This window comes from Labrus bergylta, chromosome 17, assembly GCF_963930695.1.
Source record: "Labrus bergylta chromosome 17, fLabBer1.1, whole genome shotgun sequence".
NCBI classification, from domain to species: domain Eukaryota; kingdom Metazoa; phylum Chordata; class Actinopteri; order Labriformes; family Labridae; genus Labrus; species Labrus bergylta.
In genome coordinates, this window is record NC_089211.1 from 9,245,042 (window position 1) to 9,262,567 (window position 17,526).

A 17,526-nucleotide genomic window follows, 5' to 3' on the forward strand; every position below is an offset into this window, starting at 1 on the left:
TGAGTCATCAAAACATTCACCCCCCCGTACAGTGTGTGTCGATCAAGACATGAGCTAATCAGACCTGTTTGTTTTTTTGAACCAGGCTGTAACCATGTTAATCTCTGCTGTAATAACAGGCTTTATTGAATGGGTGTGTATGTGACTTCCTGTGCTTCTGCAGCCAGCCTCTAGTGGACACTCGAGGAACTGCAGGGTTTTACACTTCAGCATCGGCTTAATTTTTCTCCTTGCAGTGAACACATCACATTAAAACTGTTTCAAACCTTTGTGTTTTTATTGATTATAAACAAGTGACGTTTCAATGAGGTGAAACATCCTAAAGAGAAGAAGGCACATATGAAGAAAATCCTTCAAACAAACAGAAGATTAAATATTTTTAGATACAGAAATAATTCATGAAATGATAATAAAGAACCTCAGACTTAGACTCCTCTGAGAGTCATAGAGCTGTCAGTCTGATGGATTTAGGCTAACAGTGTAGGGTTAATAAATATTTACAAAATCAACTTGTGAATAAATGTTTTGTTTCTGTAAATATACATAACAATATAAACATGAACACACTATATTTTATATATTTCTGATTTTTAATCTTTATTGATTATATTTGTATGATTGAATTCTTAATTATTATTATTATCTTATTTGTTATTATATGTTTCGGTAATTTATTTACACATTTATGCGTAAAAAGCTTCTTTTATTGAATCATAGAGAGAGAAATTGTCTTGTTTTGACATTCAAACAGGAAGTTGGAGGCTGTGAGGTTTTTAGGGAATCACTTCCTGTCAGTCTCCGTCCCCCACCTCTCTCTCTCTCTCTTTCTCTCTCTCTCTCTCTCTCTCTCTCTCTCTCTCTCTCTCGCTCTCTCTCTCGTGATGGACACTCAGAAGGTAAGGACTTGATCTATTGATCAATAACTTCATCAGTCTGCTGAGGGCGAGTCACATTAACTAACAGAGAGAGAGAGAGGATTAGTTAGCTGTTAGCTGTTAGCAGCCAAAGTCCTCTCTCTCCCATTCTTTTTTATGTCACTCGCCCTCGCTTCCTTTTAATTCTGCTTCATCAGAGATATAGGTCACTGCACTGTAAAACTACTGCAGAAAAATCTACTTCACTGTAAAAACTACTGCAGAAAAATCTACTTCACTGTAAAAACTACTGTACTGTAAAGCTACTGCATTGTAAAACTACTACACTGAAAACTACTGCACTGTAAAGCTACTGCACTGTAAAACTACTACACTGAAAACTACTGCATCGTAAAGCTACTGCACTAAAATCTACTGCACTGTAAAGCTACTGCACTGTAAAACTACTGCACCGTAAAGCTACTGCACTAAAATCTACTGCACTGTAAAGCCACTGCACTAAAATCTACTGCACTGTAAAGCTACTGCACTAAAATCTACTTCTCAGTTAAACTACTGCACTAAAGACTACTGCACTGTAAAACTACTGCGCTAAAATCTACTGCACTGTAAAGCTACTGCACTAAAATCTACTTCTCAGTTAAACTACTGCACTAAAGACTACTGCACTGTAAAGCTACTGCACTAAAATCTACTGAACTGTTAAACTATTGAACTAAAATCTACAGCACTGTAAAACTACTTCACTAAACTCTACTTCACAGTAAAACTACCACACTAAAAACTACTGCACTAAAATCTACTACACTTCAAAGCTACTGCACTGTAAAATTATTACACTGAAAAGCTACTGCACTATAATCTACTGCACCGTAAAGCTACTGCACTAAAATCTACTGCACTGTAAAGCCACTGCAATAAAATCTACTGCACTGTAAAGCTACTGCACTAAAATCTACTTCTCAGTTAAACTACTGCACTAAAGACTACTGCATTGTAAAACTACTGCGCTAAAATCTACTTCACTGTAAAAACTACTGCACTGTAAAGCTATTGCACTAAAATCTACTGAACTGTTAAACTACTGCACTAAAATCTACTTCACTGTAAAAACTACTGCACTGTAAAGCTAATGCATTGTAAAGCTGCTGCACTGTAAAGCTACTGCACTAAAATCTACTGAACTGTTAAACTACTGCACTAAAATCTACTGCACTACAAAACTGCTGCACTAAAATCTACTGCACTGTAAATCTACTGCACTGATAAGTCACTGCACTGAAAACTACTGCACTAAAGTCTACTGCACTGTAAAACTACTGCACTAAAATCTACTGCACTGTTAAACTACTGCACTGTAAAGCTACTGCACTAAAATCTACTTCACAGTTAAACTACTGCACTGTAAAACTACTGCACTAAAATCTACAGCACTGTTGAACTACTGCACTGTAAAACTCCTGAACTAAAATCTACAGCACTGTAAAACTACTTCACTAAAATCTACTTCACAGTAAAACTACCACACTAAAAACTACTGCACTAAAATGTACTACACTGTAAAGCTACTGCACTGTAAAACTATTACACTGAAAAGTTACTGCACTAAAATCTACTACACTGTAGATTTACTGCATTGTAAAGCTACTGCACCAAAATCTACTGCACTAAAATCTAATTCACAGTTAAACTACTGCACTGTAAAACTACTGCACTAAAATGTACTGCACTGTGAAACTACTGCACTATAAACTAAAGACCTACGCAACCTGAAGTCGTTTTCATACATCCACTACTAAAGATATCTGGAAAACTTTAGTGGATTCATGGAGACTGAAAGTGTAAATAAAAGCTTTTTTGGGCGGCAGTGGCTCAGTTGGTAGAGTCGTTGCCTCTCAACCGGAAGGTCGAGGGTTCGATCCAGCTGGGCAACATGTCCGCTGCTTCGGTGGTGGTGTATTAATTGGATTAGTTACTGCTGATGGATGATACGACATAGCAACTACTACCATCAGTGTGTGAATGTGTAGGTGTGACATGCAATGTAAAAGCATTTTGAGTAGTCGGGAGACTAGAAAAGCTCAAGTCCATTTACCATTCAAAAAGTGACAAATTCAGCTGTTAGCGTTCATAAATTCCTAAAATGTTTTCACTTGAAATAAAATAACAAAAATATAATCTGATTTGTGTGTTTTTGTGTGATAGGAAGCTCTGTCCAGGATCATCTGCACTCTAGCCAATAAGAATGAGGAGCTGCAAAACTTCCTGGACACAGTTGACAACACGCTGACAGGACTACAGGTCAGCAGCTGATTGGTTGAGTGAGAGAAAAGGGAGGAGCTAAATTGAGGGTTAGAAAGAAACAGATCAAAATCATGAAATTATAAAATGTTTTTTTCCCATCCAATCAGGAGGAATCATGTAAGGTATTGTCTGAGCTGGAGGCGGAGCTTGAACAGCTCAGTTCTGCTCTAGACTGGAAGGGGGCGGAGCTTCGTGGAATTATTAAAGAGGAAAAGCAAAGGAAAGAGGCAGAGCTTCAGGTAAAGAAAAGTTGATTATCCCCTGTCTTGCAGTATTTTTGTGTAGTATTAATTTTATTAAATAATATTTTAAATGTTTTTGGTTTCAGAAATGTTAATCTCAACTCTAATTATTGTATTTTCTCACATCTTGAAAATAAAAACATTGAGATCAAGTTTTGTTAAACAATGTGAAGATTCTATCGTCAAATGTTGCTCTCAACAAATTTTCAGTTCAGTCTTTTCTCCAAAATAATTTCCTCGAGTTATTAAAATGTATTTGACACGTTTTTCTCTCTTCAGACTTTTAATAAGTACAATATTGTTGTGGTCACAGATTTAAATGTATTTTTATGTGATTTCTCAGAAGCAGCTGTCGGAGGGCAAGTTCGCTCTGTTGTCTTGTGAAGAACTTCTTGAGTTTGCAAATCAAACTCTGAACATCAGTGACGAAGAAGAATTCCTGAAGGTTCGAAACATCACGCTCACAAAAAAGTTTTTATTTTTGATTTGAACAACTTTTACTGGAAAATGGCTGAAAGAATACATTTCCTTTTTAGGCTGCGAAACAGATCAAAGAAAGGTCAGTGCCCTGTACAAATTTCATCTTCATGAATAATGTGTTGATTTGTTTGTTTTCTCCTCCTGTGTGTTCTTTTTTTTACATTTATTCATTTTTTTTTTGGTTTCTCCTTTTGTTGTTGATTTTTCTCAAACATTAAAAGTAGGGGTTGGTGTAGACAGAGCACTGAGGGAATGCTTCTTTCAAAATCATGATAGTTTTAGAAAATTACCAACCCTGCCTTTAACATTAAAAAAATATGCCCCTTTTCAACACAAGTTCTTCATCGTCTCAAGACTATCTCTCCACCCTGTTCCATAACTTTTACAGGATATGATCCCCTGCTCGTCAGAGTCCATGATTCCTTTAAGACACTACGGCTCGCCCGGCACGCCCATCTATAAAGCACCTGTGCTGGCGTGCAATCACTAGCTCCTACCAGTGAGGTGTGTTGCAATCGCTGATTCTGTATTGTTTCTGATGGCCTCCCAGTCAAGGTGCAAATTTGCGACTGTTTCAGCATACCGACCCATGCTGTGCGCAGACTCAAGTCAGCTAACAGCGGGGAAACCATACATTGTTCCATCCCGCCATATCTCAGTGAATAAAACAGAGGTACCAGCTGCTGTGGCAGGGTGAATGATGATTACCAGATTACAAGGACAACATGACGGTGAAATGATTTACTCGAGGTCTAAATCTTAATTTAGTCTAACATTATGGCAAAACATGATGGGATCAAATGAAATAAAGACGACCTTAGCAAAGTGAAATGGGAATTATGAAGTTCAGATTTTAGACGACGACCCTTTTTATCGTCTCGACACCAAGCTGTAACTGAACGTTCTTACTTTGAAGAATGGTTCTGACGATCCCCTCTGGGCGGTCCAGCTCACGGTCCCAACGAGTAGTTAGAGGTATCGTGAATATATGCTGGCTAATTGGCTGCCACGGCAAGCCGGGTAGGGGTCCATTAACAGCGTCAGTGGAGATGTTGATGGGTCACATCTTGGCGTCAGCTGCTCCGGGTTGATTGAACTGTATTCTCGCAAAAAGAATGAAGTCGAGACAGATCTTGATGGCCAATCTTAATCAGCTTGAATTATAAAAATACCTTTGTGAAAGATAATGAACAAAAACTAACTTCAAAACACTTTATACTTAAGATGTAGAGAAAAATATAAGAAAACGTGAGGCAGGAACAAAAAAAGAAAAGTTTTACGCTCGTAAAGTTAAGACACAAAGGAGTGTGTGACTGAAAATAAAAGAGACAACTAAAAGGGAAGTAGACAGGAAGAGAGAAGAAACTAAAGCTGAAGTGAGACGCTCTTATCTACCAGAGAAAAGAAGGGTGGGTTTTCACCCACTCGGGGAGACTGCGCCCACATTTATGGTTCGGATCAATTTAGCAAAAAAAGCTTTGCTTTTGAAGCACGACAACAAAGATAAATCCTTATTGTCATATAACACAAACATTCTGATAGTTTCAACTTCTCCAATATTGGTTGCCCCTCCAAAAGAATGGCAAAATTGGTTCCTTATCCCTTGGTTCTCAGCAATCCCACCTTTGTTGAACAGCTTGCCATTCCATTCTTTTCAGTGGGGCTCAGATTAATATTGGGCCTGGCCCCAGAGAGGGACAGGCTCCTGGCTTTAGTTTTACCTGAGCCTGAAGTGAGTACAGGCAACCTGGGCACCATCTGCTGAGGTTGCTTTCATCTACTAGTGAGGTGTGTTGCAACCAGGTGAGGAGCTCACCAAGTTGACCCCTACCTGGCCACATCCCAGGATGTCCTGCGTATCTCAGTCCTAGCTGGAGAGCAGAGCCGAAGCATGCTGTTACTCTGCACGGCATGCCAGCAACAACCAAGGTGGTTTTGCATTGGTGAACATACTTTGGATGAATACAGCTGTTCCTCACAGTGAAAAGCACAAGTGGTGATGCCCTGAGGCTATGATGTGCAAAACTGGACCTTCAGTCCTGTCCTGGGATCGAGATTTAGTCATCAGTGTACTGCAGCATCCCTTTTATGAGCCTCTTGGGGATGCAGTCTCAGAATGGTTTTTGTTGCTTCTGCCAGAAGGATAAGCAAGCTACATGCACTGGCTGTTTATGATGACTAGAGGGTAGGAGGGATCAATCTTAGTCCTTCATTATGATGAGCTGTGGGGCGTCAAAGGGCAAGCCAGTGTGTATTAAAGTAATATCCTCTGACGAACAGGGGATCATAACCCGTACATGTTACATATGTTGGCAGATAGTCTTTTTATAATGTAACCTTATGTTCACCACAGCTCTCATCCGATGACTTGCTTGTTACCCTGGGCCGTAACACAGGAAACCCCGCCCCTAACACAATAAGCCACGCCCCTAACATGATAAAACATACCCCTAGAACACTACGCCCCTCCCTTAACCAAGAAAAGTCCGGCCCTAATACAATAAACCACGCCTCTAACCATATAAGCCACATCTCTAACACAATAAACGATGCCCTTAAGACAATAACCCTGCCCTTAACACAATTAATACTGCTTCTGCTGGACCCGAACCTTCTGTTGCCAGGGTTACAATGGCCCCAGCCTTTCGGCTAACGACTCGACCGGCCGTGTCTGAGAACATGGCACAGTTTACAGTTGACTTCAGCACAGAGAGGTTGGGGCTTCAGCGGCTTCATTTCCTGCCAGGTGAGTTGACCTTTCTGCTGTGAACTGATACAAATGAAATTACAGAAAATAATTATATAATAATAATGATTATAATAAGAAAAGATACCACCATTTACTATTAGTATTGACAAACACTACCTTGTACTGTGTCACATGGTTTACTGTTGTTGTTATATTAGTGGGTTGTCATGGAAAAATTAAACCAGTTTCCATGACAACGAGCAGATGAAGAACAAGTCAGTAAACACAAGTTGTTCTGACTGTTCATTTTTATAGTTCCAAGAGCTCCAGAGATCGACGTCGCCAACTGTGTTGTCTGTGACAACACCATCTCTGTTGCCTGGCAACCGGCTGGGGATGCTGACAGCGACAGTGGAAGAATTGAACGCTATGAAGTCGAATACCGAAAAACAAACCGCGACTCCTCGCTGAGAGCAGCAGGAGAGGCATGCTGGGAAAAAATCCATGACATCAGAGAGACAAAGGTCACGATCTCAGGTCAGAGGGTCAGAGGTCCCATTAAGTTATAATTTTAGCATGTAGCTTTATGTTAGTTGATAGCATTTAGCTGTTAGCAGAAGCTGCTGCAGAGTCTTCAGGTTATTGTGTTAAATGAATGATTTTTGATTATTTTTCTGTTTCAGGTCTGAAGTTTGACTCCTACTTCGTTGTTGTTCGAGTTCGAGCAAAAAACAAGACTGCTGCTGGCGAGTTCTCAGAGCCGGTTGCCATAGAAACCAGAGGTAAACATGAGTGAGTGAGTTCAGTGTGTGACAACAAAGACACTGCAGGAATAAATGTTGGAAGACTTTTGTGTTTTTTTATTATTTAAGTCTATTCTTTTTTCGTAGCATATAATTTTGGCTTTGATGCAGCGACGGCTCACGCTGAGCTGAAGATCACAGGTGATACTGTAACCTGGGAGCCACAGGGGGTCAAGGGTCATGACCCCCGCCTGAGAAGCAAAGACAATAAAAACAGGTGAGTTACAGTTCATAAGTGAAGACAGGGTTTGACTGAGAATCATGGGAGTTGAAGTCACTGACTGGTAACAGTTTTGGTATGTTAACAGTTGATTTGGACGCAGGCAGGCGGTCCGGGTTCGAGTCCGACCCATGGTTCCTTTGCCACATGTCGTTCAACAGGCTATCCTCTGTTCTGCTCTCTGGTTAAGGCAAAGTAAAGCTTTAAAATTTTTTTAAAAACGTTAACTACAGCCACTCAGTGGACTGAAAGAGCCTTTTCATCCCGTCAGTCTCCCATTAACAAACGTTACAAACGTGAGCCGAGATCAGACCAACATTGACAGCTTGACGAGACGCTCAAGAGTTCAACTCTTCTGTCTTTTGTTTTATTCAAACACGTCTGAAGAGTTAAGTACACCTGAGAGCAGCTGACTGTGGCTTGTTGCCATGGTCACAGAGTTGAGGCTCTTCAGAGAGGTGTGGAGAACATGGAGGCTTTAAAGAAAGTATCATCTGCATACAGAGTGATTTTGTTGTATTTATATGTTCTAACCTGCTAAACGTGCTTATTTTTAATCAGTGCACGAATTGATTTAATTGATTTCTTAATCGATGTTTGGTTGTGTGACCCTGTGATCGTTGATCTTAGCGTCAAGTCTCTTCTTTCACTATGAGGTCACTTCCTGTGGGCTGAGCGTTGTTCAGCGCACGAACATTCATGATACAGATGCGTGACCTACATTAGGGTGATTCTCTGATATAATTATAATGTAATAATAATGATAAGATCAAGATATATTTATGTATGTAACAATACGAAGATGTCGTTGAAATGATTAAACTGTTTCTTTGATGTGTTTGTGTTATTTGACCTTTTTGTCCCTTTGCAGTCTCCGTACTGCCTCCTCTCCGTCATGCTCAGGTAGTCTTTGATTACTGGTTGCCTAGCAACAACCTTGCTGCCAATCACTTTCTCCACCCGCCATCTCTCACAGCATTTAGCCAATCAGTTCACTGCTGACATCATCAACACATTGTGTTTATTTGACAGTGATTCTCGTTCTCCAACAACTTCCTGTTTTGATTTGATAAAGTTTTATTTCATTTTTAAAACTTTTTACAGAAATAACCATTGCTGAATGAGGAAGGTTAAAATGTTTATTCATAATTTAACTTCTGTTTTAGGTTTTCATTTCCTCTGTTGCATCATCGCTTTCACACGACTTCATTGGCTGTTTCACTCGTTTTCTACTTTTATTTTTTCAGGGTTTTTTGCTCTTTTCAATTCTGAGATGTTTTTTTTTTAAGCAGCAGAAGCGCGACGCCTTCGCCCAATAAGACGACAGGAGGTCGAGGAGGACGCGACCGATTTGCCGGAGAGTCGTACACAGTGCTGGGTATTTATAGTTTAGATTATGAAACTGATTTTTAAATTTATTTTATTTTAAAATCATTCATTTTGATTAAGTCATTGATCTCTTCTGACTCACCTTTTTAACTGATTCTGTTTCCTAGGTGACCTTGAGATGACAGGCGGCCTTCACTACTGGGAGCTCCGCCCCCTGGCGGACTGGAAATCATTCAGTGTGGGCGTGGCTTATAGGCTAAGCCTGGGCCGATACGACCAATTAGGAAAGAGTGCTGGTTCGTGGTGTCTCCATGCCAGCCAATGGCTGCAGAGCTCTCTCGCTGCAAAGCACAACAACCGAGCCAAGGCGCTCGATTGGCCGCTGCCTCAACGAATCGGAATCTACTGTGACTATGATAATGGTACTTTGAAAACATGGTTGTCATGTGACTGTCTCTGTGTTTCATGTGGTCATGTGACTGTCTCTGTGTTTCAGGTGAGCTAGCGTTCGTTGACGTCGATCGACTTCAGCTTCTTCACTCCTTCAAAACAAGGTTTAGCCAGCCGCTTGTCCCCGCCTTCACCGTGAGTATAAACTTCAGTCACACTACAATCACACTTCAGTCATACAACAATCACACTACAGTCACACTTCTGTCATACTTCAGTCACACTTCAGTCATACCACAATCACACTACAGTCACACTTCAGTCACACTACAATCACACTTCAGTCATACAACAATCACACTACAGTCACACTTCTGTCATACTTCAGTCACACTTCAGTCATACTACAATCACACTACAGTCACACTTCAGTCACACTACAATCACACTTCAGTCATACCACGGTCACACTACAATCACACTTCAGTCACACTACAATCACACTTCAGTCATACCACGGTCACACTACAGTCACACTTCAGTCATACCACAATCACACTACAGTCACACTTCAGTCACACTACAGTCACACTTCAGTCATACCACAATCACACTACAATCACACTTCAGTCACACTACAATCACACTTCAGTCATACCACGGTCACACTACAGCCATACTACAATGACACTACAGTCATACTTCAGTATATATATATTATATATTAATCGTTATCTGTAATAATAATAAATTAATATTATTAATTTCTGTTGCAGGTCTGGTGTGGTGGCATCACCGTGGTCACAGGCATGCAGGTTCCGAGCTTCATGGGTAATTTTCTTTCCACCAATCGGAGCCTCAGTAATCTTTCACAGTAAAACAAAGTTTCCCAATCAAATTAATTTAATTCTTACAATCTTATAATTTATTTATTTAATTTATTAATTTTTAATTGAGTTCTAACTTGTAAAACATTTTATTTTCATAAATAAATATTTTTTTGTTGTGAAATCATTAAAATAATAAATATGACGCTGAGGTTTTTATTATTATGAAGTTCATTTTGTGATGTTTTCACTTTGATATAAAAATGTGTTCGTGATTTGATTCATTCAAGTTAAGATTCTACAGTAATTATTTTTTTCTGCTCTCATAGATTTATTGAGTGCTTTTATTTTGAAAAAAAGGGTTTTGTGAATGATAGACCTTTTAGCATTGAGAGAATATTTCCTGTTTCAACTTGAAGAGTGTAGTTTATTTTGAATGTTATCTGTGGCAGTCTTTTGTTTTGACAGACTGACAAAATTAGATAAAGTATTTCAAGCTTTAATTTTGAAGGTTATGATAGAAACTTCCTGTAACTTTAAGAAAAAGAAAGTCATATATACCTGAAATGTGATTTATAAATGTTCATATTTATTTCATGTTGTGACTCAAAATCAAAGTTTTGTATCAAATTAAAAGTTTGTTATCAAAGAAAATAATTAAATGGAACAATGTGAAAACTTTTGTCTGCTTTTATTCTGAAGGAATCCTCAATTTTACTTTAAAGTAGATTTATAAGCATAGAACAGACAGAAACCTGGATCAGAACCAGACTCATGATGTGTGTGTGTGCGTGTGTGTGCGTGTGTGTGCGTGTGTGTGCGTGTGTGTGTGAGTGTGTGTGTGTCTGTCTGTGTGTATGTTTCTGTGTGTGTGTGTGTGTGTGAATGTGTGTTTGCGTGTGTGTGAATGTGTGTTTGCGTGTGTGTGTGTTTGTGTATTTGTTTGGTGCAATGTGTGTGTGTGTGAATGTGTGTTTGCGTGTGTGTGTGTGTGTGTGTGTGAATGTGTGTTTGCGTGTGTGTGTGTTTGTGTATTTGTTTGGTGCAATGTGTGTGTGTGTGAATGTGTGTTTGCGTGTGTGTGTGTGTGTGTGTGTATGTGTGTTTCTGTGTGTGTGTGTGTGTATTTGTTTGGTGCAGTAAATTACTCATGAGGGTAGGGGGAGTCTCCATGGCAACATAACAACAGAGCTCAGAGACAAGAAGGAAACGGAGCAAAGGACGAGAAGACAAAACTGAGACGAAGCAAAGGAAAAGGTGAACAGGAGAGGAGGTGAGAGGAGGAGGAGAGGAGGAAAGGAGAGGAGAGGAGGAGGTAAAGAGGAGGGGGAGGTAAAGAGGGGAGGAGAGGAGGAGGTAAAGAGGAGAGAAGAGGAGGTAAAGAGGAGAGGAGAGGAGGTAAAGAAGAGAGGAGAGGAGGAGGAGGAGGAGGAGGAGGAGGAGATGAGGTAAGAGGAGAGAAAGAGGTAAAGAGAGGAGGAGAGGAGGAGAACAGGAAGAGAGTAGAGAGATAGTTTTCAGAGTAGTTCAGCTGCCTACATTTCCCATAATGCTGCAGTTTAGTTGATCAAGTAACGAAAATATTTTTTTGGTTCTTTTTCCTGTAAGTCATGCTGACCTGTTTCCGTGGCAACCGAGAGGAATTTTATGGCGAAGTTCTCCTATTGGATGAGAGGAAGATTACATTAACGGGCAATCAAGGCCTCAAAGTGAGAGAGAACTTTTTGTTGACTTTGTAGTTCTTAAAATGTAAATAACACACCGAAACATCTCACAACACACACACACACACACACACACACACACACACAGACACACACACACACACACACACACACAGAGAGACACCCTAATCTCCCTTTCTCTCGCTTTTTGTGCTTTGAGCAATGAGATGAACTCTTTTTCCTTCTCTTTAGAAGTCCTCACGGGCAGCGGCCATCTTGGACCAGGTGTTTTCTCTGCTGCAGGTGGAGGAAGTGGAGTTTTTTGGTTTGAGGTTCTGTGATGACAAACAGCAGATGGTAGGAGAACGATCAAACTGATCAGACTTATAGATATTAATGTATAGATTTTGTAGGTTACCATGACGATTACAAAGGAATTACCTTGGAAGAGGAAAACTGGGGCAACCCCCTGAGGCCAGACCAGGGAGCTCGAAATGAGGATCACCTCATCTTCAAGGCTAAGATGGGGGGGGGGGGGGGTGATTGGGAGGAACGGTCACCTCGACCTGAACCCAAGTGGTGCTTTCTTTTTGACTTCTGTGTTAGTCATCAAGCATTGTTGTGGAAGTGGGTCCGAGGAGATGCAGCCAGAAAACAGTCACTGCCTATCACGGTGGCAACCTTAGGAAAGAAGCCGTCAGACTGAAGAAGGAGACCTTTTGGGTTTGGTTAGTCCAGTGGTCTCTAGAAGCAGCTGACAGGTATCGGGAGGCTCGGAGGGCTGTGGGGTGTGGGAGGAGTTCGGAAGACTATAGAGAAGGACTTAAAAACTACAAAGTTCTGGCAAACCGTCTGATGGCTCAGGAAAGGAAAGCAGGGCTTGAACCAGACTGTTATTAGCATGGGTGAAGAACTGCTGACCCAGACTGGGGATATAACCCCTAACCAATGCTACCTCTGAAGGGAGTCTGGAGATCCGGGGAAAGCCTGAGCACCATTCTTAGCAGAGGTCACTGAGGAAGTTTGAAAGCTAAAATGTAGCTAAATGTGTTTTGTGGACACATGTAGACAGGACCCTACAGGGCTGTAGGTTCTTGTTAGGGGTATTGCGGGAATATGGGGTCCCAGGGTCGTTGCTAGAAGCCATCAGGTCCCGGTCCTGGTTCCTTGTGCATGTTGGCCTTTGCCAGAGATGCCCCTTGTCACTGATTCTGTCCCTGAATATGTTTTTATTTCTGCAGCACTGGTTGGATCCTTCCAGAACAATCTACCAACACAGAGAGCTTAGTAAGTTCACTAAGCTATAACTGATCAAACAGGAAAGTCAATGGCTTTTGAAATATATTTCAGGTTTGAATCTGATATTTTTTGCACTCTCATGCAACGTGTCCATCGACGGCAGCACTCACTGCCTCCGTTTGTCACCAGCGCTCCTTTTTGTTAAGTTAGGGTGTGAACTCCTGCTCCCTCTGTAATCTCTGTGTGTTTCAGCTCTATGTGTTTAATATTTGCTTTAATTCAAAGAAATGTCACCAAGAAAATATGAAGACAATTTAAAGGATATCAGTAGTCCCTTCTTGATTTTGATTGGTTATGAAGGAGTAGTCACATTTACGAGAGCGATGCTGTTCTTTAGTGCGCAGGATAGGGAGCACTAACAAGGCTGAACTACAAACGAGCACAAAACACAGCTCAACATTTTTCATTTTACACATTTGTTTCGTTCTACAAAAAGCTGAAAAGATGAAAATCAAATTTTAAAGTAATGTTCTCTGTTTGTCACAGTTGGACCTCCGTACATTTTCTACTTTGGAGTTAAATTTTATGTCGAGGATCCGTCCAAACTGAAGGAGGAAACTACACGGTGCACTTATAACATTTACTTCATTTATTTCATTTTTCCTTAAGAGACTTAAGGAGGTAGGTTGGGGGGGGGGGTTAGGGGGAGGGTTTAGGAGGTAGGTTGGGGGGGTTAGGGGGAGGGTTTAGGAGATAGGTTGGGGGGGTTAGGGGGAGGGGTTAGGAGGTAGGTTAGGGGGGTTAGGGGGGTTAGGGGGAGGGGTTAGGAGGTAGGATGGGGGGTAAGGGGGAGGTCAAGTTGGATCTCTGATTCATAAAAAATGTCTTTTAGCAGCTTCACTTCCTGCCCAAATAAATCTAACGGGTTGGACACATTTCTTACCATTTGAGGTGTTGAATAAAGATTTGATTGGTCATCATATCTTGTTTTTTCTTAACATTGTGATCATTGGAGGAACATTGTTTCTCCATCAGGTTTCAGTTTTACCTGCAGGTGTGTCAGGATGTGCGGCGAGGTCGACTGCCTTGCCCCGCCTACCTCAAACCTCGACTCTTTGCACTGATGCTGCAGGGTGAGAAAAAAATGATTGATTATTTATAATGTAAAAATGTAAACTTTTCTTAATTATAATTTGAATCAAAATATGAAGCAATAAACTCTAAAAATGTTGTTCAGGATTTATCTCATTTTATTTTTATTCATCAATTTTCATTGTAATTCAATTCCAGCTGATGGAGGGGAGTGGAGGAAGGCGGAGCAGAGGGAGGTGGGGCAGGTGGAGGCGGGGCAGAGGGAGGCGGGGCAGATGGATGACAAAGTCAAAGACATCTACAGATCAATCGGGTAGGAAAATTTCACACACACATGATCATTTAGTTATTTGTGTAGATATAAATATTAATCATCCCTCTCTCTCTTTTTCCCTCATGGGGCAGTGGTGTCTCTCGCCCTCAGGCTCAGTCCCTCGTCCTCTCTCTCTCCAGTTCTCTGCAGATGTTTGGAGTTTTTCTGTTCGCTGCATACGTAAGATCAATAATTCACTAAACACAACACTTCATGTATTTTGTAGACTTTCACAGTTTCTTCTGTCCGCTCACACTGATGTTATAATAATATTAATAATAATATTAATAACAATAGCTTAGATTACAATTATATCAGTTCATGTCATTAATATCATTTTGTTACATATTTGCTTTTTTATTTAAAAAAGTTTATGTATAAAACAAATCTGAAATCATTTTATTGTTTATTTATGTCTATATTATATTAAATTAAATTTAGCTTAATTTATCTTCTTTTTTCCCCCATGATTCATTGCCAGGGTGAAAACCAAACTGAGTACTTCCTGGGTCCAACTCCAGTGGGAGTGGTCATCTACAAGAACAAAGTGCTGGTTGGAAAATATTTCTGGTAGGAGTGAGACCTCACTTATTATCTTTGATATTTATACACAGGGCGGCCATGTTGATGTTACATCAAGTCCAGAAACAAATCAGTCAGGCTTTAAGCGGGGCCACTCTACTGAAACTGCACTTCTGTCAGTAACAGAATCGCTATGAGCTGCCAGAGCTGCGGGTCAGTCTTCAGTTCTATTACTGATAGACCTGTCTGCTGCCTTTGACACAGTTAACCATCAAATCCTCCTATTCACGCTCTCTGAACATCTCAGGATCTTCCCTCTGCTGGTTCGTGTCCTACCTCTCTGGGCGATCCTTTAGAGTGTCATGGAAGGGAGAAGTGTCCAAAGTGCACAGCTTATCCACAGGGGTACCTCAGGGCTCAGTGCTTGGTCCCCTTCTTTTCTCCATATACACAAGCTCACTTGGTTCAATAATCTGCTCTCATGGCTTCTCATACCACTTCAGCTCTTCCTGTCATTCCCGCCAGATGATGTTACAGTCTCTGCAAGAATCTCGTCATGCCTTGCTGATATAAATGGATGAGTGTGTGCTATCATTGCAGTGTGCAATCATCAGAATCAGAATTAGAATCAACTTTATTGGCCAGGTATGCTTTACACACAAGAGATTTGACTGGTGAACTGAGCTCTCTATGTACAAAAAGTACAACATTAAATACATAGAATAAGCAAAGACTAAAATGTAGAAGGCTAAATAAGACGATAGTGCAGCGGTGAGTAGTGCAAACATGCTGAGAAGAACATGGTAATAAATATGTAAATATGTGACAGGTTGTTAATATACATGAGGTAGAGTTTTACAGTATTTACATGATTGATAAATACAGTTGTATATCATTCCAAGAGGTGAAGATGACGTTTATATTTAACACACAGGTGTGCATGTCTGACCTGTCTGATAGAACTAGATGTAACGACTTGTTCAACTTCTAAATGACCTGTAAAATGATATTTAATGACCTGTTAGTTACCATCAGCCCCAAGGTTAACGTTACCTAACAATGACATCAAACTCTGGTTAGCTTAGGTTAGCATTCAGCTCTTGTTAGCAACTCTAGCATCAAGCACACAGATTCTCTGTAACTAACTACAGGCCGATCAAACTACCTGTCATCTCTAAAATAATAGAAACATTAAATGATTACACCGCATAGTGCCATCACCATGTTCCTCGAAAAACAAAATGTTTCCTGGACAGAAAAGGTTGTGATGCTGCTGTGTTTTTAGATTTGATAAGGGCATTGACATGGTTTATCACCAAGTTCTCATAGATTAGCTGACTGACATGAACTTCTATGAACAAGTCTTACCTTTAAAACAGGAAGCAGAAAACATATCTATGTATCTAACCCCAGTGTAATACTGCTGATTGATCGTCACTTGTTGCTCATGTTAACAAGGCAAGGCAAGGCAAGGCAAGGCAAGGCAAGGCAAGGCAATTCAAAGTGCTTCACACAAGACATCAAAAGCATCATGACAGAGGAAAGAAAATAAACATTAAAATAGAAAATTTTAAATCACTGAAATTATTAAATCTAAACATATATTCAAATAGAAATAATTCAAATGAAATTAATTGAAATAAATAAAGTAAAAATATAAAAAGAGTTAAAAGTTACAGTGCAGAGTTAAAATTTAAAATCTTGAAAGGCAGCTGTAAACAGGTGTGTCTTCAACTTCGAATTAAAAGAGCTGAGAGTTTCAGCAGACCTGCAGTTTTCTGGGAGTTTGTTCCAGATATAAGGAGCATAGAAACTGAATGCTTCTTTTCCGTGTTTGGTTCTGACTCTGGGGACAGAGAGCAGACCTGTCCCAGATGACCTGAGCGGTCTGGATGGTTCGTAATTAATCAGGAGGTCACTAATGTATTTTGGCCCTTAACCTTTAAGCACTTTATAAACCAGTAACAGGATTTTTAAATCTATTCTCTGACAGACTCGGAGCCAGTGTAAAGACCTCAGAACTGGACTGATGTGATCCATTTTCTTGGTTTTGGTGAGGACTCCAGCAGCAGCGTTCTGGATCAGCTGCAGCTGTCTGACTGATTTTTTAGGCAGACCTGTAAAGACACTGTTACAGTAATCAAGACGACTGAAGATAGAAGCATGGAGTTTTTCCAGGTCCTGCTGGGACATAAGTCCTCTAATTCTTGATATGTTCTTCAGGTGATAGTAGGCTGATTTTGTAATTGTCTTAATGTGGCTTTTAAAATTGAGGTCTGAGTCCATCACTATGCCCAAATTTCTTGCCTGGTCTGTGGTTTTACGTCTTACTGACTAAAGCTGATTGCAGACTCTTAGTCGCTCCTCCTTTGCTCCAAAAACAACAACCTCAGTTTTGTCTTTGTTTAGCTGGAGAAAAGTTTAGCACATCCACTCATGGATTTGCTCTATGCATTTACCCAGTGCTTTTATGGGACCGTGGTTGCCTGGCGACATTGTAATATATATTTGTGTGTCATCTGCGTAGTTATGATAAC

The 17,526-nt window shown here is 40.3% G+C and overlaps 2 protein-coding genes across 4 annotated transcripts in view; both read left to right on the forward strand.

Annotated features, from left to right (window-relative positions):
* Positions 1 to 772: 772 nt before the first annotated feature.
* On the forward strand, positions 773 to 10,837 carry fsd1l (fibronectin type III and SPRY domain containing 1-like). Of its 2 annotated transcripts, none has more exons than XM_020636984.3 (13): positions 773 to 896; positions 3,081 to 3,176; positions 3,287 to 3,418; positions 3,765 to 3,866; positions 3,958 to 3,980; positions 6,526 to 6,647; positions 6,906 to 7,127; positions 7,274 to 7,372; positions 7,481 to 7,610; positions 8,903 to 8,991; positions 9,110 to 9,364; positions 9,439 to 9,527; positions 10,109 to 10,837. In XM_020636984.3, the coding sequence occupies exons 1-13, from the start codon at positions 882 to 884 to the stop codon at positions 10,208 to 10,210; spliced, it is 1,476 nt and encodes a 491-aa protein (XP_020492640.1). In that variant the 5' UTR covers positions 773 to 881; the 3' UTR covers positions 10,211 to 10,837. The 2 variants fall into 2 exon arrangements, with proteins under 2 accessions (XP_020492640.1, XP_020492641.1); XM_020636985.3 differs by having other exon boundaries at positions 8,906 to 8,991.
* A 143-nt stretch (positions 10,838 to 10,980) lies between these two features.
* The window catches only part of epb41l4a (erythrocyte membrane protein band 4.1 like 4A), a 12,363-nt gene continuing 5,817 nt past the window's right edge, over positions 10,981 to 17,526 (forward strand). For both annotated transcript variants that reach the window (XR_010669010.1, XM_020660815.3), the window contains exons 1-9: positions 10,981 to 11,432; positions 11,768 to 11,868; positions 12,076 to 12,180; positions 13,065 to 13,110; positions 13,609 to 13,687; positions 14,098 to 14,195; positions 14,353 to 14,467; positions 14,560 to 14,647; positions 14,949 to 15,037. Coding sequence is in view for 1 of the 2 variants with exons in the window: in XM_020660815.3 (XP_020516471.1) it covers positions 11,770 to 11,868; positions 12,076 to 12,180; positions 13,065 to 13,110; positions 13,609 to 13,687; positions 14,098 to 14,195; positions 14,353 to 14,467; positions 14,560 to 14,647; positions 14,949 to 15,037 (719 nt within the window). In the remaining variant the exon portion in view is untranslated. The remainder of the gene's footprint in view (positions 11,433 to 11,767; positions 11,869 to 12,075; positions 12,181 to 13,064; positions 13,111 to 13,608; positions 13,688 to 14,097; positions 14,196 to 14,352; positions 14,468 to 14,559; positions 14,648 to 14,948; positions 15,038 to 17,526) is intronic.